Here is a 19,419-nt window from a genome sequence, read left to right on the forward strand (position 1 = left end):
AAGCAGACACCCAACCAACTGAGCCACCCAGGCATCCTTAAGACTATTTAGTCTTATCAATGAAATTGCTACCTTAAATCCATAAATTTATATACTCAGTAGATTTTCATAATTAGAATGGCTTACCTCAAAGTATTTGTAAAAACTAATCTGGAATAAAAATAAATATAAACATATAGCAATAATCAATTATATATTTTAGATAGGATAAATATAATTAATAAATAAAATAAATACTTAACAGAGTTGAATAACCTTGTAAATTAAAATTAGGTGAGAGATAAATGATATTTCATTATGAAACTTTATATTTAATATTTTGTACATTATGATTAAGAAATTGCTTGAATGGTTATTTAAAATTTAAATAAATGGTGGGCGCCTGGGTGGCTCAGTTGGTTAAGCAACTGCCTTCGGCTCAGGTCATGATCCTGGAGTCCCGGGATAGAGTCCCGCATCAGGCTCCCTGCTCGGCAGGGAGTCTGCTTCTCCCTCTGACCCTCTTCCTTCTCATGCTCTCTATCTCTCATTCTCTCTCTCAAATAAATAAATAAAAAATCTTTAAAAAAAATTTTTAAATTTAAATAAATGGTTGTGAACAATTTCTCTTCTGGATCTTTTTGGTTTCTCCAAGTCAAGGAAAGTAAAATATTAATACTATGTCTAAACTGTGTATTTTATCTAAAACATTACCCTGAATGTCTGGGCCTAGAGCAAAGAAAACAAAAAATAGTCTTCCTTTCCTCTAAGGGTAAATATTTGCAATTGATAAAGGTCACTGGGGTCATTCTTATTGCCTTGGATAACAGTATTTTCTAAGCCTTGCATTCTTAGATAACAAATTTTTATTTTTATTTTTTTAAAGATTTTTTTATTATTTATTTATTTATTTGACACACAGAGAGAGATAGCGAGAGAGAGAGAGAGGGAGAGAGCATAAGCAGGGGGAGCGGCAGGCAGACGGAGAAGCAGGCTTCCTGCATGAGCAGGGAGCCCCATGTGGGGCTCGATCCCAGGACCCTGGGATCATGACCTGAGCCGAAGGCAGCGGTTTAACCAACTGAGCCACCCAGGTACCCCTTAGATAACAAATTTTTAAAAGTATTCTTGTTTAAGAGGGTCAGATGATAATAGAAAAGATGTTGCTCTTGACCTTTACTCTTAGGATTAACCTCTTTAACCTGTTGAGATTCAGGAGCTCCAAGTTTATTTTTGTTGTTTCAAAAGTAGTGGCAGAATTTACAAATTTTAAGGGAGAAGAAGAAAGAACAAAAACCAAAACAACCTTGAAAATGAATGTATTCGTTCTTTGAATACTTGTGATTTATTATATATGAGTATGAAATATACGTGGCAAATTGAATTAACAATGAACAAATGGTTAAACAGATATTATGATGTCCTGACTTTGTTCCAGGCAAAGCACTAGGTGGGTGTTTTTCAACCTTTGAGTCATTAAATGAATAGCAAAATAAATTTGTGTGTCAGCATTGAAAAAAAAAACAAAACTATTGATAATATCAGAATGCATTGTACAACGGCTAATGATTTTTTCCTGACATTTTTAGCTTTTAATATTTATCTGGATATGTTACTGGGTATATTTCTTTTCTCTTTTGGGGGGGCGCTTTCAATTTTTTATTTTATTTTTTAAATTTTATACTGAGTTTATTTCTTCTTTTTCTTTCTTTTTTTTTTTTTTTGGAAGATTTTGTTTTTAAGTAATCTCTGTACCCAATGTGGGGCTCGAACTTACAACCCTCAAAATCAACAGTCTCATGCTCTACCAACTGAGCCAGCCAGGCACCCCTATATTGGGTTTATTTCTTAATGTGGGTCACTGGCAAGACAGTGTGAATGCCACCATACTAATGATGTTCTTGAACGACTCCTTTCTTTCATGGAGTTTACACTCTGGTGAGGGGACTGATAAGGAACCAACAGTGATGATGTCATAAGGTGAGTACAGTGGCGGGGAAAGCAATGTGAAAAGCGCCTTACCTAGAAATGAGAGATCAGGGCTGCTCCCTGGAAGAAATGTCATTTCACTAAAGCCTGGAGGAGTGGCTAAGAACACGTACTCTGAAGACACACCTCCTGGATCCTTCCAGGGCGCCATCATTATTTCCCATGTGACTTGGTGCAAGTTACTTAACGTCTATGCCTTAGTTTCCTTACTGAAGAAGGAAAAAAAGAAAGGTCCCTATCCTATAGGGACATGGTTAGGATTAACTGACATAATAACAGTAAAGTGCTCAGCCTGACTCAGCCGTAACAAGTATTTACCATTACGTCATGGGATCTGGGGGACCGGCGGGGCAGGAGGGAGAAGGGCACATGTGCCCCCGCGTGTGGGGCCTGAGGGCCCCCACAACTTGGGATGGGGCTGAGAATGGAGCAGAGCATAAGACAAACCCTGGGAGGGGGCGCCTGGGTGGCTCAGACGTTAAGCATCTGCCTTCAGCTCATGATCCCTGAGTCCTGGGATCGAGCCCCGCGACGGGCTCCCTGCTCCGCGGGAAGCCTGCCTTTCCCTCTCCCACTCCCCCTGCCTTTCCCTCTCCCACTCCCCCTGCTTGTGTTACCTCTCTCGCTGTGTCTTTCTCTGTCAAATAAATAAAATCTTAAAAAAAAAAAAAAAGACAAACCCTGGGAGAAGTGATAAGGTGGTAAAGTAAAAGAGAGGTTAGAGTATGAAAGGCCTTGTAAACCATATGGAAAATGTGGACTTCAATCTTCGGACAATGGGGACTTTGAAGAGTTTAAAGCAGGCCTGAAGGAAGACAGGAAAGAAAAAGAAAGGAAGGAAGGATGGGAGAAAGAAAGAATGAATGAAAGAAGGAGGTGTTTTTTGTAGGCAGGGTCTTAACGCATGTTCAGACATATTCATGGGAAGGAACCAGAGTTGAAGACACAGGAGGAGGGGGGGCAGGAAGGGGAGGGGCTTATACGGCTTGCCCTCTTCCCTTGGTCACGGCTCCCCAATCACTTCGCCTTTCTTCCCTCTGCTTCTATTGTCACACGGTTTTCTCTGTGTGACCCTCCAGCCTCCCCCTTATAAAGACCTTTATGATTATCTTGGGCCCACCTGGATTATCCAAGATCATCTCCTGATGTCCAGAATCTTAATCACATCTGCAAAGTCTCTTTTGCCATGGAAGGTCACATATTCACAGGTTCCAGGGAACAGAATGTGGACATCTTTCAAGGGCCATTATTCAGTCTGCCACATGTGACTTCAGAAAGACCTCACGCCCTGCAAAATTATGTGTGTGCATATGCACACAAGCAGAAACACACACACACACACACACACAGTCATTACGGAGAATATAGGGTAAAGGGACAAAAGCACTCAAAGTCTATGAAACTGCACAAAACATTAAGAATTCTAATATAGGGGTGCCTGGGTGGCTCAGTCGTTAAGCGTCTGCCTTCGGCTCAGGTCATGGTCCCAGGGTCCTGGGATCGAGCCCCACATCAGGCTCCCTGCTCGGCGGGAGGCCTGCTTCTCCCTCTCTTGCTCCCCCTGCTTGTGTTCCCTCTCTCGCTGTGTCTTCCTCTGTCAAATAAATAAACACAATCTTTAAAAAAAAAAAAAATTCTAACACAAACAGGGGTGCCAGGCTGGCTCAGACGGTAACACATGTGAATCTTGATCTTGGGGTTGTGAGTTGGAGCCCCATGGTGGGTGTGGAAATTACTTAAAAATAAAATCGTAGGGCGCCTGGGTGTCTCAGTCAGTAAAGCGTCTGCCTTCAGCTCAGGTCATGATCTTGGGGTCCTGGGATTAAGTCCCGCATCCTTCCCCAGGAGCCTGCTTCTCCCTCAGCCTACTGCTCCCCCTGCTTGTGCTCTCTCTTTCTGTCTGACAAATAAATAAATAAAATATTTAAAAATAAATAAATAAATAAAATCTTCAAAAAAGAATTCTAATATAAATATACTATCACTGTTGGAAAGATATACAAAATTCCTAATAAAGGTGAAGGTAGCCTGAGGGAAACAAAGGTAGAGAAGGCTGAAGCTGCTGACTTTACATAAAGGATGAAAAGTCAAACCACCAAGAGCTGTGCCCTGGCTGGAATAGACCTCATTTGTTTTCTAATAGCTTTAGATTTATAGGAAAATTGAAAAGCAAATACCGAGTTCACATATGCTCCACCCCTGGTGTCCCCTATTGCGATCTTGTTTTAGTATGGTATATTTGTTAACATTAATAAACCACTATTAAGGGGCGCCTGGGTGGCTCGGTGGTTGAGCGTCTGCCTTCGGCTCAGGTCATGGTCCCAGGGTCCTGGGATCGAGCCCCGCAACGGGCTCCCTGCTCGGCGGGAGCCTGCTTCTCCCTCTGCCGCTCCCCCTACTTGTGCTCTCTCACTCTCTCGAATAAATAAATAAGATATTTAAAAATAATAAACCAATATTAATACATTATTGTTAAATACAGTCATAATTTATTTAAATTTCCTTTAGGTTTTTGGTGTTTTTTTTAAGATTTTATTTATTTATTTGACAGAGAGACACAGCGAGAGAGGGAACACAAGCAGGGGGAGCGGGAGAGGGAGAAGCAGGCTTCCTACTGAGCAGGGAGCCCGATGCGGGGCTCGATCCCAAGACCCTGGGATCATGACCTGAGCCGAAGGCAGACACTTAACAACTGAGCCACCCAGGCGCCATGATTTCCTTTAGGTTTTACCTAACTTCCTTTTTCTCTTCCAGGATCCCATGCCAGATACCTAGTCGTCGTTTCTCCTTTATCATTCTCTTGGTTGGGCAATTCCTCAGACTTGCCTTGTTTTTGACGTCCTGGACAATTCTTTTTAAAGATTTTATTATATATTTATTTGAGAGAGAAAGAGAGAGAGAGCAGGAGCAGGGAGAGGGAAGAGGGAGAAGGAGGGGGAGGGAGAGAGGCAGGCAGAGGGAGAAGCAGACTCCCCACTGAGCAAGGAGCCCAACTCTGGATCATGACCTGGTATCATGACCTGAGCCGAAGGCAGATGCTGAACTGATTGAGCCACCCAGGCGCCCTGACAAGCTTGACAATTTTGAGGCGTCCCAGTGAGGTGTTTTGTAGGATACCGCAGTACTGGAATTTGTCTTTATGTCTTTCTTGTGGTGAGAGCAGGGTTATGGGTTATTGGAAGGAGCCCACAGAGGCAAAGTGCCATTTTCATCATAACATATCAAGGGTACATGCTACCAATGTGACTCATCACTGTTAATGTTGACCTTGATCATCTGGCTGAGGTAATGTTTGTTAGGTTTCTCCCCCATAAAAGTGTCCTTTCTTCCCCTGCTTTCCACACTGTACACTTTGAAATGAAGTGACTATGTGCAGCCCATACTTAAGGAGGGGGAGTTATGCCCATTCTCCTTGCGGAATGGGTGAAAACAAAACTTATTTGGAATTCTTTGCATGAGAGATTTGTCTCTTCTCCTCCATTTGCCAATTTCTAGAATCAGTTATTTTTATCCATAGGGACTCATGGATATCTATTTTATACTTTGGGTTAGAATCCAATATTACTTCATATTTTCCTTTTACATGCCCCTACCAATGTGTGCATTGTGTTGTTTTTCTTTTTTCTTTTTATTTTAAAGATTTATTTATTAATTTGAGAGAGAGAGAGCACATGAGTGGGGTGGGGGGCAGAGGGAGAGGGAGAGACTCTTAAACAGGCTCTGTGCCCAGAGGAATCCGACGTGAGGCTTGCTCTCATGACCCTGAAATTATGACCCTAGTCAAAACCAACAGTGGGATGCTTAACTGACTGAGCTACCCAGATGCCCCTCTTTTTTTTTTTTTTAACACTTCCTTACTTTCTGGCACTACAAAGTGCTCAGGATTTATTTTATATATTTCCTGCCGCAATCCTAGAAATAACCATTTCCCTGAGGAGCCTTGGTTCCTTTTCTATAGAAAATGGTATTAGAAACCAAGATCCAGGGGCACCTGGGTGGCTCAGTCAGTTAAGCGTCTGCCTTCGGCTCAGGTCATGGTCCCAGGGTCCTGGGATCAAGTCCCGCATCGGGTTCCCTGCTCGGCAGGAAGCCTGCTTCTCCCTCTCCCACTCCCCCTGCTTGTGTTCCCTCTCTTGCTGTCTCTCTCTGTCAAATAAATCAATAAAATCTTTAAAAATAAAAATAAAAAAAGAAACCAAGATCCAGGCATGAGGCATGCTCAGTGCTCATTGACATTAGAATTCTACAACACTTGCATCCCATGGGTCCTGATGTTTCTTCTTGGGGCAAATAAATAAAATGGAATAAAAACGAATTGAAATCAGAAAAGCATTCAAACTATACAGCTGGCTTATGAAATGAGGATAATGACACGAGAAAGACAGAGCTGGAGGGAAAAGACAAGGAATCATGGAAACTGTACTATGGGAAGTTGAAAAGCATTGGTGTCCAATCTTCCTGCCCTGTTGTCCTTCTGGAACAGGGGATGGGGGCTTGGTACCAGGGCTGAGGCCCTCTGCCAGCATTTCTGAGCATGCGGCTGGTGAAAGGAGACAAAGTAAATAAAATCTGTAGGGTGAAGTGCCTCCTCTGGAAGTCCCTTGCCGCCTGCCCCCCAAGTCAGATATCCTCTTTAACAAGGAACAATGGACTGCACTAGAGGTTCTTCACGGGTAAACAAAGGAAAGACAACAAGCCTTTGTGTCTAGGTTCCTTTTCTCAAAAAGAGAAGTCAAGGCAGAAAGTCAATGAAACAACAGGAACAAAGACACAAGGCATTCCTTTGATCTCCGGACTGGGTTTCCAAAGCTGAAATACAATGTTCCACTTGAGTTGTGCCTCACCAGCATTACCTCCTTGTCTTTCCTGAAATCTCGTCTTTAAGCAAACTTGGGAATGCCGGCAGTATTTGCTCCTCTCTTCTGATAGGCCTAACTTACTAGTTAACCAGTACTTTCATGAGTCCCATATCTTCATTCAAACCACAAATGTTGGGAAATTTACGGCCCCAGCGCATACTGAGCTCTTTCCATCAGAACCCCGTCTGGGAGGCTGCTCTTTAGCCGACTCTCATATTGGAAAGTCGTTAAATGTTTTCCACTAAGCTGTTCAATAATTGATCATAGACCCAGGATTCGACCCTGGGGAGTACTGATTCTTCCTTGTGGAATTTCAAGAACTAAGGTGGATTCGCGGAAAGGAAGGCAACCGCAGTCGGTGCGGGGAGAGAGGCAAAGCGCAGGGCGCCTGGGCGCTCGGCAGGCGCATGGGGCTGCAGAGGCCTCGGTCCCGAGGTGGGCGCAGGTGCTGGGCACCCAACCATTTGTCCCCACCCCGTGTGTCAGGCCTCAAGGCCCGACTCCCGGGCAGATGGCCCTAGACGCCAGTGGAAACAGGCTTCTCGACTCGAGGCGCAGTGGAGAACCTGAGGGAAGGCAGAGGAGACACACTGGCGGGCACGGGGGTGCCGCCCACGGGGCAGAGGGACCAAAGCAAGGACAAGGGCCGCAAGGGGAGACCCACCCCACCAGAAGCGAGCCCAGAGCAGTACATCGAGTAATTCATTAACTGTGTGTTTGGGAAACAGCAGCTTTCTCCTCTCCTTTACCAGGCTTTACCTCTCTTTGGAATATGTTTCACTACCTACCCTACCCTATATTTTGGATCTACGGTTTGTTGTCTCCATCCACCAGAATGTTTGTGCCCTGAGGGCAACACTTTAATTTTGCCTGCGGCTCTGTTGCCTGACCTGAAACCAACCTGGCACAGTTGAAGGGAAAACACTTCTGAGCTAGAGAAGCCACCTGGAGGGAAAAGGTGGGCTCCACAGATCAGAGAGAAAAGACAGCCAAGATTCCAGCTTCATCAGTTCAACCCCTTGGGGCAGATTAGAATTTTAAAAATTCCATTCATCCAATCTTAAAGACTCCATGTAGATGAAGACCTCCAGTAGATGAAGCTATTTCATTGTTTATCATCCCCCTTTCCAGAAATGAGTCTGGGGACTGGAGCATCCTGTACTGTTAAAGATAAGCTTGGGCGGGGAGGGGGAATGGGGTGGCTGGATGATGGACCCTGGGGAGGGTATGTGCTATGGTGAGCGCTGTGTATTGTGTAAGACTGATGAATCACAGACCTGTACCCCTGAAACAAATAATACATTATATGTTAATTAAAAACAAAACAAAACAATAAGCTTAAGCAAGCAGTGTGGGGCAGTGGATGCAGACCCGGCTGTGGTGCAGGGTAGCAGAGGGTGCTGGACCCGCCTGGGGGGCTGCCCTCTGCGGGGTTCGCAGAAGGTGGGACAAGCGTTGGGCCCCACCTGCCTGACTCCAGAACTCGCGCGTGCCCTGCACTGCGGCAGTGGCCCTACTGAGCCAGCGGAGGGGCAGCCAGCTTGGGGCACCCGGAGTCAGGCACTGCATATCATTCTGGCCCTAAATTTGACATCGATATGCTGGTTTTGCTTTTGAGACTAGAAAATGCAAGAGATGTTTGTGAGATTAAGGGTCCAACAGAAATGAAATATACAGATTACTTCGTGATTGGTAGTAGAAAACCCTTTCAAGTAGAGAACTTCTTTTCACATTGTGAAAACGTACAAATGCCCGAAATATAAAAGTGAGTCTCATAGTAAGAGAAGGGAAAGACCCTGATAATTGGCTCTGTGTGGACTTTGGCAGCATGGTGATTGATTTGATGCCTCCAGAAAAGAGAAACCTCCGAATTCGAGGAATTATGGACTCTACCTTCTTGTGATGACCAGTTAGCTCAGGTAGCACCTGAGATGTTACCTGAAGACTTCATTCTTGGAAGGAAAGATGACACTTCATCACTGACTCCAGTGGAGCTCAAATATGAATAAAATGATATGAACTGATTTAGTAAAAAAAGATGAATTTAGGCATATTAAAATGTGTAAGAGTTTATTTGAGCAAAACTCAGTTCAAACGGGGAAGCATCCTATCTAGCAGATAGAAAGGAGCTCCAAAGGGCTGTATAAAATGAAAGACTTTCAAGGCAAAAGGGGGCAGGAACAGGACATTATACTTAGGCAAAAAGCAGATTGGTTATGGCAAGGTTATTTACCCATAGGGGATAGCAAGAGTCTATCAGATTACCTAACTAGTGCTGATCAGGTGATCCCTGGTTGACTGGTTTGAGATTCTGTTTCTAGGGAGAACCAAAATTGTAATTAATTTTTGGTTTGGCGAGGTGGGGCTTAGCACAAGTGAGTCCATTTTGGGCCTGTTGTCTTGTTCTTAGCGATGCATAGTTAACATAGTTTAACAATGTTGTTCACCCTTAACAAATTTTCCCTTTGCCCTCCTGTTTTGCTACAAGAAGGACTTATACTCCTACTTCCGGCTTGAAGAGCTGTACTTATATTCCTCCTTCAAGGACTGGAAATTAATACAAAGAATATGACATTTCCCATTGTCAAGACAGGGGTTATCATGGGGCACCTGGGTGTCTCAGTTGGTTAAGCGTCTGCCTTTGGCTCAGGTCATGATCTCCGGGTCCTGGAATCGAGTCCCATGTCAGCCTTCCTGCTCATCAGGGAGCCTGCTTCTTCCTCTCCCTCTGCCTCTTCCCTGCTTGTGCTCTCTCTCTCAAATAAATAAATAAAATCTTAAAAAGAAGAAGAGGGTTATCTGGCTTATCTCTGTCTTGTCAAAAAGAGGTTTATCGGCTTCTCTGTGTCTTCCTGTTAATTTTCTTCCCTGCCCATCTGTGAATACTCCAGTTCAAGGTAAACTTCTATGGTGGGTCCATGGAGCTCTAGTCACAGCTTGAAGTTCCACCTAGATCTGAACAGATCTAGGTCTGGCCTCCTCCCGGAAGTCCGGAACAGAAAGAGGACATTTTGCTTCAAGTTGATCTGAAAAGAACTTCAGCTCAATTAGAGCAGACTTCCAGTAAAACGGTAGGTGGGACTGTCCTAGAAATTCAATTCTTACCTCCTTTTAGCCTATCAAGTAAACCTATCTGCCAGTCCAATGAAAAATAAATGAACCATTGACTGAAATAATTAGGTGGGTGGGTATTGAGATTAAATTAGAACTGATATGCTTCCAATTCCATTCTCTCACCAAAAAAAAAAAAAAAAAAAAAAATGACAGCTTCTACAATTCTTTTGGATAATTTATTTATTTATTTATTTTAAAGATTTTTATTTATTTATTGAGAGAGAGAATGGTAGAGAGAGAGCATGAGAGGGAAGAAGGTCAGACGGAGAGGCAGACTCCCTGCTGAGCAGGGAGCCCGATGCGGACCTCGATCCCGGGATTCCAGGATCATGACCTGAGCCGAAGGCAGTTGCTTAACCAACTGAGCCACCCAGGCACCCTTATTTATTTATTTTAAAGATTTTATTTATTTATTTGAAAGAGAGAGAATGAGAGATAGAGAGCACGAGAGGGAAGAAGGTCAGAGGGAGAAGTAGACTCCCCACTGAGCAGGGAGCCCAATGTGGGACTCCATCCCGGGACTCCAGGATCATGACCTGAGCCGAAGGCAGTCGCTTAACCAACTGAGCCACCCAGGCGCCCCTCTTTTGGATAATTTAAAGAGCCTATCTTTTCTAGTTGTATCTCTTAGAGATTGCCTAAAAATCTCCCTGCTCTGCAAGCTAGGCCTGAGTGTTACAGGACCAAGGGAAGAATAATGGCAACCGTCCCCAACACATAGAAAAAGTTGAAGCCAATCCCAATTGTCTTTTCTTTTTTTTCTTTTTTTTTGGGGGAGGCAGTGGTGCACCTCAGGTACATTTATTCATGCCACGGGGACACAACACGTCTACAAGTGTATGGCAGCGCTCCACGTTCCCATCTAACAGCGTGCTGAGATTTACAGACTGATGCTCCATGGGACGTGCGCTCCAAGTACAGCTGGTCAATGATGGCCATGAGCAGGCTCAGGACTGGAAGCTTTCAAAGCTTTACTTCTTTTATCAGCACTCCTGATTTTATAAATGATGACAGTCATCAACCCCAATCCTAACCAAATCTCCTGGTAAACCTGGGTATAGTAGGGCTTCATGGGGATCCAAACATTTTTAATAAGACTTTGAAGCATCTCGGCGCAAGAACCCCGGCTGGGCCCGCCGCAATACCCACTGCCAATGACTTGGAAACCAATTGGGACTGTTTCTATCCACTGAATGGTATGCTGTCCCATTGCGTGGATCATTGAATAAACCCAACATAGATCTTTAAATTTTACTCAGTCAAATTTTGGTTTTTAATAATAACTGTCTAAGTAGAGATGTTGGTATGATGTTTTGATTCACTCAAGCGTTTCATGTCCATGGTTTCGTAATGTGTTACGCACTAGAGATAACACGAATTTAACGGTTTACCTGATCTCAAATCTCATGTTTTGTATGTATCTATTTTAAAGCTCTTAATATCTATTTGCAGACAATATTTCAAAGATTTGGCTCACAGCTACCAGCTATAGCTGCCAACTATAATCTCACCATACATCTTTCCTAGTTTTTCTATTTTAAAATTGCCATGCAAAAGTTTAAAAGCTATCTTAATTAGGGTTTTAAAACTCAAGTAGAAGTGAACTGTTTTATATGTTACTTTACTCATATTTCCTCAAATGAGAAGTCTTTGCTTTTTTTGAAATTCATCTAATGGATTTTTTTTTTGTTTTATTTATTTAAGTAATCTCTACACCCAACATGGGGCTTGAATCCATGAGACCGAGATCAAGAGTTGCAGGCTTCTCCAATTGAGGCAGCTGGGCACCCCCTCATGGATTTTTATTCATTAGTATTATTGTATTCTTTATTGGACATATATATGCTGCAAGTTCCTTTTTCTTTCTTTTTTTTAAGATTTTATTTATTTATTTGAGAGAAAGAGAATGAGAGAGAGAGAGAGCATGAGAGTGGGGAGGGTCAGAGGGAGAAGCAGACCCTCCACTGAGCAGGGAGCCTGCTGTGGGACTTGATCCTGGGACTCCAGGATCATGACCTGAGCCAAAGGCCGTCGCTTAACCAACTGAGCTACCTAGGTGCCTGAGATATGAGCTTTTTAATATGGTCTGTGAGCCTTTCTGTTTCATGACCTTAGGAGTAGTTGCCTGGTAGTGTTCTTGTATCAAGTTAATTCCCCACAAGACAAAGGAATCTATCCTGGTGGTGACATTTTTGAGAAACTGAGTATCTGGGAATGTTCCACACTTGCTCAATAGTTTGACTAAATATAGAATTCTAGGTTGGGAAGTATTTTCCTTCAGAATTTGGAAGGTGTTTTTCCCTATCCTCTGGCATTCAATGTTGTTGAGGAATCTGAGCCATTATATTCCTGATATTAAACACTCTTCTTATATTTTCTCTCTTTTATATCTGTTTGTGGTTCTGCTTTACTTAAGAGAATATCTTCGATTTTTGTCTTCAAACCATTTTTTTTGTTTGTTTCTAATATCAAATGTCTAAATCCAGGAACTTTTTTTTTTTTTTGCTCTTTTCCTTATTTAAAAGGGGCATCCTGTTTGTTTCAAAAATATTACAAATGATTTCTTATCTCTTGAGACATTAGGTATCATTTTCTTGATGCATTCTTTTATAGTCTGCGTTGTTTTGTTTTCTTTTTTTTTAAAGATTTTATCTATTTATTTGACAGAGAGAGAGAGAGAGAGCACAAGCAGGTGGGAGTAGCAGGCAGAGGGAGCGGGAGAAGCAGGCTCCCCACAGAGCAGGGAGAGCCCGATGCAGGACTTGATCCCAGGACCCTGGGATCATGACCTGAGCCAAAGGCAGTCACTTACCCAACTGAGCCACCCATGCACCCTGTTTGTTTTCAAGTTGCTTCATTCTGTTTGGTTTTTTACCTCATCTTTCATACGATAAAGAAAAAAACATGTTAACTAGAAAGCTGTTATAACTTTTAAAGATTTTTTATTTTATTTTAGTTTATTTTTTTTAAGATTTTATTTATTTGAGAGAGAGAGAGAGAGATAGTGAACACAAGCAAGAGGGAGAGGGAGAAGCAGGCTCCCCACTGAGGAAGGAGTCCGATGTGGGGCTCGATCCCAGGACCCTGAGATCATGACCTGAGCCGAAGGCAGATGCCTTCTGTTGGCTCAGCTTCTGTCATGTTGAAGAAAACTGCATCTCCACCATCCATATTCCACACCTTCCTGTAGGAATGGCTCTCTCTAAACCTGGATTTTTTGAGTGAGAGTCTATGCCAGCCCTTTTCACTGTCTTACCTCCTAATCTTACACCCCTGCCATCTGATATTTGCCCTCATGTCTCCTGCAGAATTCTGAGAGACGGCTAGGGGACAGGTATCCATGGCAAAGGGGGAACCGCTGAGAACAGACCAGGAGTGGAGAGTTAAGCGTGCCATAAAGCAGTGCTTCTGATTCACCTGGGAGGCCTGCTAAACTGCTGGATGCCTCTTTGATTCAGCAGATCTGGGTTGGAGCTCAGTGCTTTTTTAATCATATCCTACAAGTTACCAGGGGCTGTTGATGCTGCCTGTCTGGAGGCCATATATTTTGAGAACCATTTGAATAAAGTATTGTAACCTAATGTGTATTTATGGCTGTTCTTCATCTCCTACAAAAATATTTCTTAATCAGAACTTCGACTTTTGCTTTTTAGTAAAAATAAGCGAGATTGCGTTTGAGTATTTTCTCATGATTTCCAGCTGAAGCCGGTATAGGGAAGCTGTACATTAAATAGGAGATGGGAAAAAAACATGCATTTTGCCAGAGGGGGGAGGGACTTTTTCTCTACCTCCTGCAGAAATCAGCAGTTAATGTTGGTGCTCGTTGCCAGAGTTCAGTACAAGTATTGGGGTGGGGGTGGGAATTTATAAATTTAATTTCAGCTGCTCACAAAAAATGCAATTCAATTAATAGTCTAGAAAACAAACTAAAATTACAGATCCAAAGCACACGTCCATAAAATATCAAGCTATTGAAGTGTTTCCAACAGACATTTTATTTCTCCTCTCTGTTCCCTTACTAGCATCCACAGGTTTAAGATGTCAGGCAAGGAAAACTTTTAAGGGAACTTTCTCAGTTAATTTAATTGGGAATTAATTAGCAGTTGTGGGGGGACCACCCTTCATCTCTCTGCACTAGAACACTATAGAGCCCAGTTCACAAACCAGTAGCCATTTCCACAAGTAGTTTGGAAAAACTGATTTTCAAGGCAACCTTAGGGAGATACAACCACAGAGGCTCTTTTAAAATTTTCCAACCTACGTGTAGGAGAGTATGATTGTTTTAATGCGGAGCAGATGAAGCATCACCCTATTAGTCCACTAATAGGGCTACGCCCACTCACCTTATCCCTTTAACCATTAGCATTTACATTAAAATAGGCTGGCTGATTGGCTTATCTGTAGTTTTAAGAGGGAACCTGATGGGAGCTTTGAGGTTTGTTCTTTCTCGCCACTCCAAAGGAGTTTGGGTTTTTCTTGCTCCTTCTGGCCTATAAAGTTCTTCCCAGGGTATTTTGTAGCAAGTTGAGTCTTGAGCATCACCTCCCACTGGACCCCGAAGATCCAGGAGGAGCTTCGGTCTGTGACCAGGCTTCCAATGGATTCGCCAAAGCAGCTTTACCCAACCTGGGCCCTGGGGTCATCTCAGATGCCCAGTGAAGAGAATTCCCAGGAAGGCTCGGGTAAGCCAGATGGTACCCTTTCTGATGACAGGGGGTTCGAGAGCAAAGAGGTTGCCCTCCTTCTTGTATTGACTTCCGTCTTCCAGGCAGGAGGGCCAAGGTTGTGTAGGTCTCCCCAGTGAAGAAACACGGAGGGCAGGGGGGAAATTGGGAAAGGGGTGTTGAGAGCTGCATGGTTTACTTCCTATGTTCAGGAACACTTAAAAATGTTTTCAGTTCTGTTTCTGGGGAAGAGCAATTGGGATTCTCCTAGGTCGTGGCTCAAAATGTCTGCCTATCAGCAATACATGTCAGGAATGTGAAAAGGAACAAAATACAAGAAACCTAAACTCTTCATTTAACCTAAAGTTTTTCTTAATCTCACCAGCATTTTCTGGATTGGTTTTCCAGTTAAATTTACCCTTTAGGAATGTTAAGCAGGGAGATGGCTTTTCAGAGGAAATTGAAAAAAGGGGAACACTTAAAGCCAGTGAATGTGCTCTATAATGTAAATTAGTAGAACAGACTCTGGAGGGCTTTCTGAGGAACAGTGCTCCAGAAATATTGCCAATTAGGTCCTCTCCTGGCTTCTTCCCATCGCAGAACCCAACCCCAGGCTTGGCCACAGAGAACCACTCAATGGATTTGAAACCTTATTGCTGGGACTAATGGGTGGGGCTGGATGGTGGTGGGTGGCTTTGAGCCAGTCCTCACTGGGCAGCTAGAAAGCTGAGTGGGAAGCTTGCCGATATTTTCTATTCCGTCAGCATCTTCTCCCCCTGCCTCTCCCCAGTCCAGACCTACCTCCCCCCATCTTTGAGGAAAGAACCTGGGTGGATGTATACAAAGGGAAAATTAACAAAGAGAGGGTGTCTGTATAATCCGAACTCTGCTTTCCCTGCCTTAGTACCTGATGATTCCCAACTAGGGATCTTTACATGTGCGCAAGTCCCTGGAAGTCAAATGGATCCTGACTCTTTTACTTAGTGCTTTCACACACGGGCAAAATGAATGTAAACTGCTTTATATGAGTCTTGAGAGTGTACGGGGTATGCATAAGGGTTTGGATCAAAGAGGCAAGTGAGTGGCTGATTTTGGAGTTTGAGTGGAGAGATTTTGTACCATGGAAAGGTTGGGTATAAGTGAAGAGGGTAACAGTTCAGCTTCTTAGTTCTGTGTAAGGAGAGATGGTTGTATCTGGGGTTTCCTTGTCTATTTCACGGGCCTTTACCCCCCTACCCCCACTCCCCCCGCCAAGAAAGTTTAAGAGATTTATAAGTGTTATCAAGTTGAACTGCTGAAAGTTGTTTACTGATTTTTGATTTGCGTTAATGCTTTGTTGTGTGTCTCTTCCCCCCTTCTATTACAAATTAACACAAGTGAAAATAGGAAAACTGCACGTTTTTCCAGGTGGAATCACATGTTTTTCCAGTTGGAATACTAATAATTTAGGTACCTTTTGACCCTGTGGAGGGAAAAATGTCTAACCTTCAGAACTACCAATAACAGGAAAAGCGGGAACAATTTTTTCAAGAACTGTTTCCCATCATAGTGGACGATTCTTTTCTTTCTTTCTTTCTTTTTTTTTAGGGCTTTATTTTTAGAGAGAGAGCACAAGAGGGAGGAGGAGCAGAGGGAGAGGGACAGACTCCACTCTGAGCGCAGAGCATGACAGGGGGCTTGGTCTCAGGATGCTGAGATCCATTTGGCTGCTAAACTGACTGAGCCACCCAGGTGCCCCCCATCATAACGGGTTCTTTTTAGGATTTTATTCATTTGACAGAGCACAAGCAGGGAGAGCAGCAGGCTCCCCGCTGAGCAGGGAGCCCGATATGGGGCTCAATCCCAACACCCTGGGATCATGACCTGAGCCAAAGGCAGGCGCTGAACCGATGGAGCCACCCAGGTGTCCCATCATAGTGGTTTCTTAAGCATATTCTCAAACGTACTGTCTCACCACATGCAACATGTTAGGTTAGCAGAGTAGGTAATGTGCTCGCTATGCATGATCTTCCATGCTGAAGTAACTCCCGTTGTCCATTGTCAACCTGCTTAAGAGCAGACCTACGTGGAGCATGAGACAAGTGACTTCTGGATGATGCAATGCACTCTAATGGATCTTAACTTTTTTTTTTTTTAAAGATTTTTATTTTCATTTGCAGGAGAGACAGAGAAGAAGCAGGGGGAAAGGCAGAGGGAGAGGGAGAAGCAGACTCCCTGCTTAACAAGGAGCCCGATGCGGGACTCGATCCCAGGACCCTGGGATCATGACCTGAGCCGAAGGCGGACGCTTAACCATCTGAGCCACCCAGGCGCCCATGGATCTTAACTTTTCTCTTTTCTTACAGGTGCCTCTCAAACTATCTCCGAAGTATTAACAAAGAATCTTGGTAAATTGACTCTCGACTCTAGTATCAAACTCCCTTCCCCTCTACCAGAATATCCATCCCAGCAGCAGGGCAGAGAGAAGAAACCACAGGGGCTGGTTGAGCGCATCCTTAGCAGCAGCAGGAGGAGGACTGGAGTAAGGACTTTGTTAACTGCTCGGAAAGAAAGGATGGCAAGGATGATTCGAATGATTCAGTACCAGCGCTACCTGAGCCCGGGGCCCCAGGTAGGTTCATGGGATCTGGGCAGACAGCGCTGCCCCACCAGGGCGCTCAACAGCCACTAGGAATGATAGGCAGCAGTCAGTCAATCATACTGATGAGCGCAGGGTGTGAGTAACACTTGTGTTTTTAAGATTCTCCAACTTTTTACGGTAGATATAATGTAATAATAATGTTAGTAATCCAACCTTTTTGATAGTTTTCAATAAATATATTTTTTTCTTCCCATAAAGCTTCAAAAAGATCTACAGCAGAAGGAAGCTGAGGAGGTAAAAGAAGATTTTCTCAAACTATACATGTGGGTGGCTGTCTGGTTTCTATTTTTTGGTTTTTGTTTTTGAGAGGAGGAAAGGGGAATTTGATTTTGAATCTCCGGGAACTCTGGAGAAATCAGTTCATGTTTGTAATTTTTATTTAGTTTTATTTTTTTAGAGCAGTTTTAGATTAATGGCAAAATTGAGTGGAAAGTTGAGCGTTCCCATATACCTCCTGAATACACAGTGTCCTCCACTATGAACATTCCATGCCAGTGATAAATTCATACAGTTGGACCTACAATGACACGCTCTCACCTCAAGTCTATTGTTTACATTAGGGTTAACTCTTGGCGGTATATTTGTACTTTTTCAAGTGCTGTCAGAAACATGGTCATGACGATACTCTAGTAAGGGCAAACAACCTTGAGTACTGGGTCCAGAAGAAGTTACATTTAAGGCATTCAGAGAACGACACTAGGATATATTTTACTGGTTGACAATCAGATGTTACCATCACAAAATGACCCACAATCTGATATTCTTTGGTACCCATACATTTCAATCCTGCCTCCTCTTTGCCCTCCAAGATGTATTCCAAAGGCTATTCTAGGGGCGCCTGGGTGGCTCAGTTGGTGAAGCATCCGACTTGATCTCAGCTTGACCTCAGTGGTGAATTCAAGCCCTGAGTTGGCATGGAGCACAACTTAAAAGGTTATAATAACCAAGCCTAGATTTGACGGTGGAGGCTTGGTTACATCTCATCATGGTGCAATGAATCCATTTTATTTAAATTATTAATGCAATTAATCCATTTCACTTTTTTTCAGGGTGAATCAAGAGTAGAAAGATTTAGATGTCGCTGTCATTATTGCCTTTATCATAAAGATCTTTCTGAGGAAACCAGCATGGAGAATAATTGTGACATAGAGCCAATGTAAACATAAACTTTATTCTTGTATGGTTTCTTCTTAACTAGTGATTTTAGGATCATTTTGCAGCAGCTTGGGAAAGCTGCTCTATGTTAGGGCAAACTATAATATTTTGGTAATCTATGATATTATAAAGTTTTTTGTATCTTTTCTACCTTCATACCAATAATTTGTGAGGAATCCTGTAGTTTGCATTTGAATGACTTCAGTATATGTCCACCTTTTGATTTGACCTAAGAAAGCACTAATAGGTTTTGAGTGTTGCCTGTGCGTTTGAGAGGCCTGAAGTCATTAAGACAAGACCTAAACTCAAAAATTGGAAGCCAAGTAACTTGTGCAGAAGGAGTACACAGAAAACTTTGGGTGGTTTGGTTTAGAGCATGATTAGGGCAGATGTGTATGCTAGATTTTGTGGTTTTCAAAAATGGTAATAAAATTTTTTTGTGCTATTTCAATTTTCAGTAGCAAATGTGCGTGTAGAGGATCTTATTAAAATTGACTTATTTGAATACCTCTTAAAGAGTCTTGTTCTTTTCTTAACTTGTTTTTACTTGTGTATTCAGTGAACAAGAGTTCTTATCCTCATGACATTGCTAGAATGTAAACTTCTGGCATTTTAATGTGTGATATTGTCCTACTGGAAAGGCACTTGATACATCTGGGTAAGGTTAGAAAGCAAGGACACAGATACCGGGGTGCCTGGGTGGCTCAGTCGGTTAAGCGTCTGCCTTTGGCTTGGATCATGATCCCAGGGTCCTGGGACTGAGTCCCGCATCGGGCTCCCTGCTCAGTGGGGAGCCTGCTTCTCCCTCTACCTTACCCCCTACTGGTGATCTCTCTCTCAAATCTTTTTTTAAAAAAGACAAATACTTGTACATACCACCTTCTGGAAGAGCTCTCGAAAACTGGGAGGAAGATAGAGGTAGAGCATGTGTTCAAAGTGTTTTGTTCACTTACAAGAACGGTATGGAAAGAAGCAACTGGAGACCTGGGTGAAGAACTAAATCCCATGCTGATGAGTA

General features: G+C 43.1%; 1 protein-coding gene and 2 pseudogenes across 1 annotated transcript; 2 read left to right on the top strand and 1 right to left on the bottom strand.

The window, feature by feature from the left end:
* The first annotated feature begins 7,338 nt into the window (after positions 1-7,338).
* On the top strand, positions 7,339-8,836 carry LOC112830047 (mitochondrial assembly of ribosomal large subunit protein 1 pseudogene; annotated as a pseudogene).
* Positions 8,837-10,726: 1,890 nt separating this feature from the next.
* On the bottom strand, positions 10,727-11,101 carry LOC112830067 (ATP synthase F(0) complex subunit j, mitochondrial pseudogene; annotated as a pseudogene).
* Positions 11,102-14,538: 3,437 nt separating this feature from the next.
* Positions 14,539-18,835, top strand: DPPA3 (developmental pluripotency associated 3). The gene is made up of 4 exons (XM_025879688.2): positions 14,539-14,623; positions 16,951-17,216; positions 17,445-17,480; positions 18,296-18,835. The coding sequence occupies exons 1-4, from the start codon at positions 14,539-14,541 to the stop codon at positions 18,404-18,406; spliced, it is 498 nt and encodes a 165-aa protein (XP_025735473.2). The 3' UTR covers positions 18,407-18,835.
* The last annotated feature ends 584 nt before the right edge of the window (positions 18,836-19,419 follow it).

This window comes from Callorhinus ursinus, unplaced genomic scaffold (assembly GCF_003265705.2).
Source record: "Callorhinus ursinus isolate GAN/ISIS: 27379988/994484 unplaced genomic scaffold, GSC_fseal_2.0 scaffold27, whole genome shotgun sequence".
NCBI lineage: Eukaryota > Metazoa > Chordata > Mammalia > Carnivora > Otariidae > Callorhinus > Callorhinus ursinus.

Coding starts and splice junctions, on each gene's coding strand:
- DPPA3 (XM_025879688.2), top strand. CDS start 14,539: ATGGATTCGCCAAAGCAGCTTTACCCAACCTGGGCCCTGGGGTCATCT. Junction 14,624..16,950: donor GAATTCCCAGGAAGGCTCGG/GTAAGCCAGATG, acceptor CTTTTCTTACAG/GTGCCTCTCAAACTATCTCC. Junction 17,481..18,295: donor AGCAGAAGGAAGCTGAGGAG/GTAAAAGAAGAT, acceptor ACTTTTTTTCAG/GGTGAATCAAGAGTAGAAAG.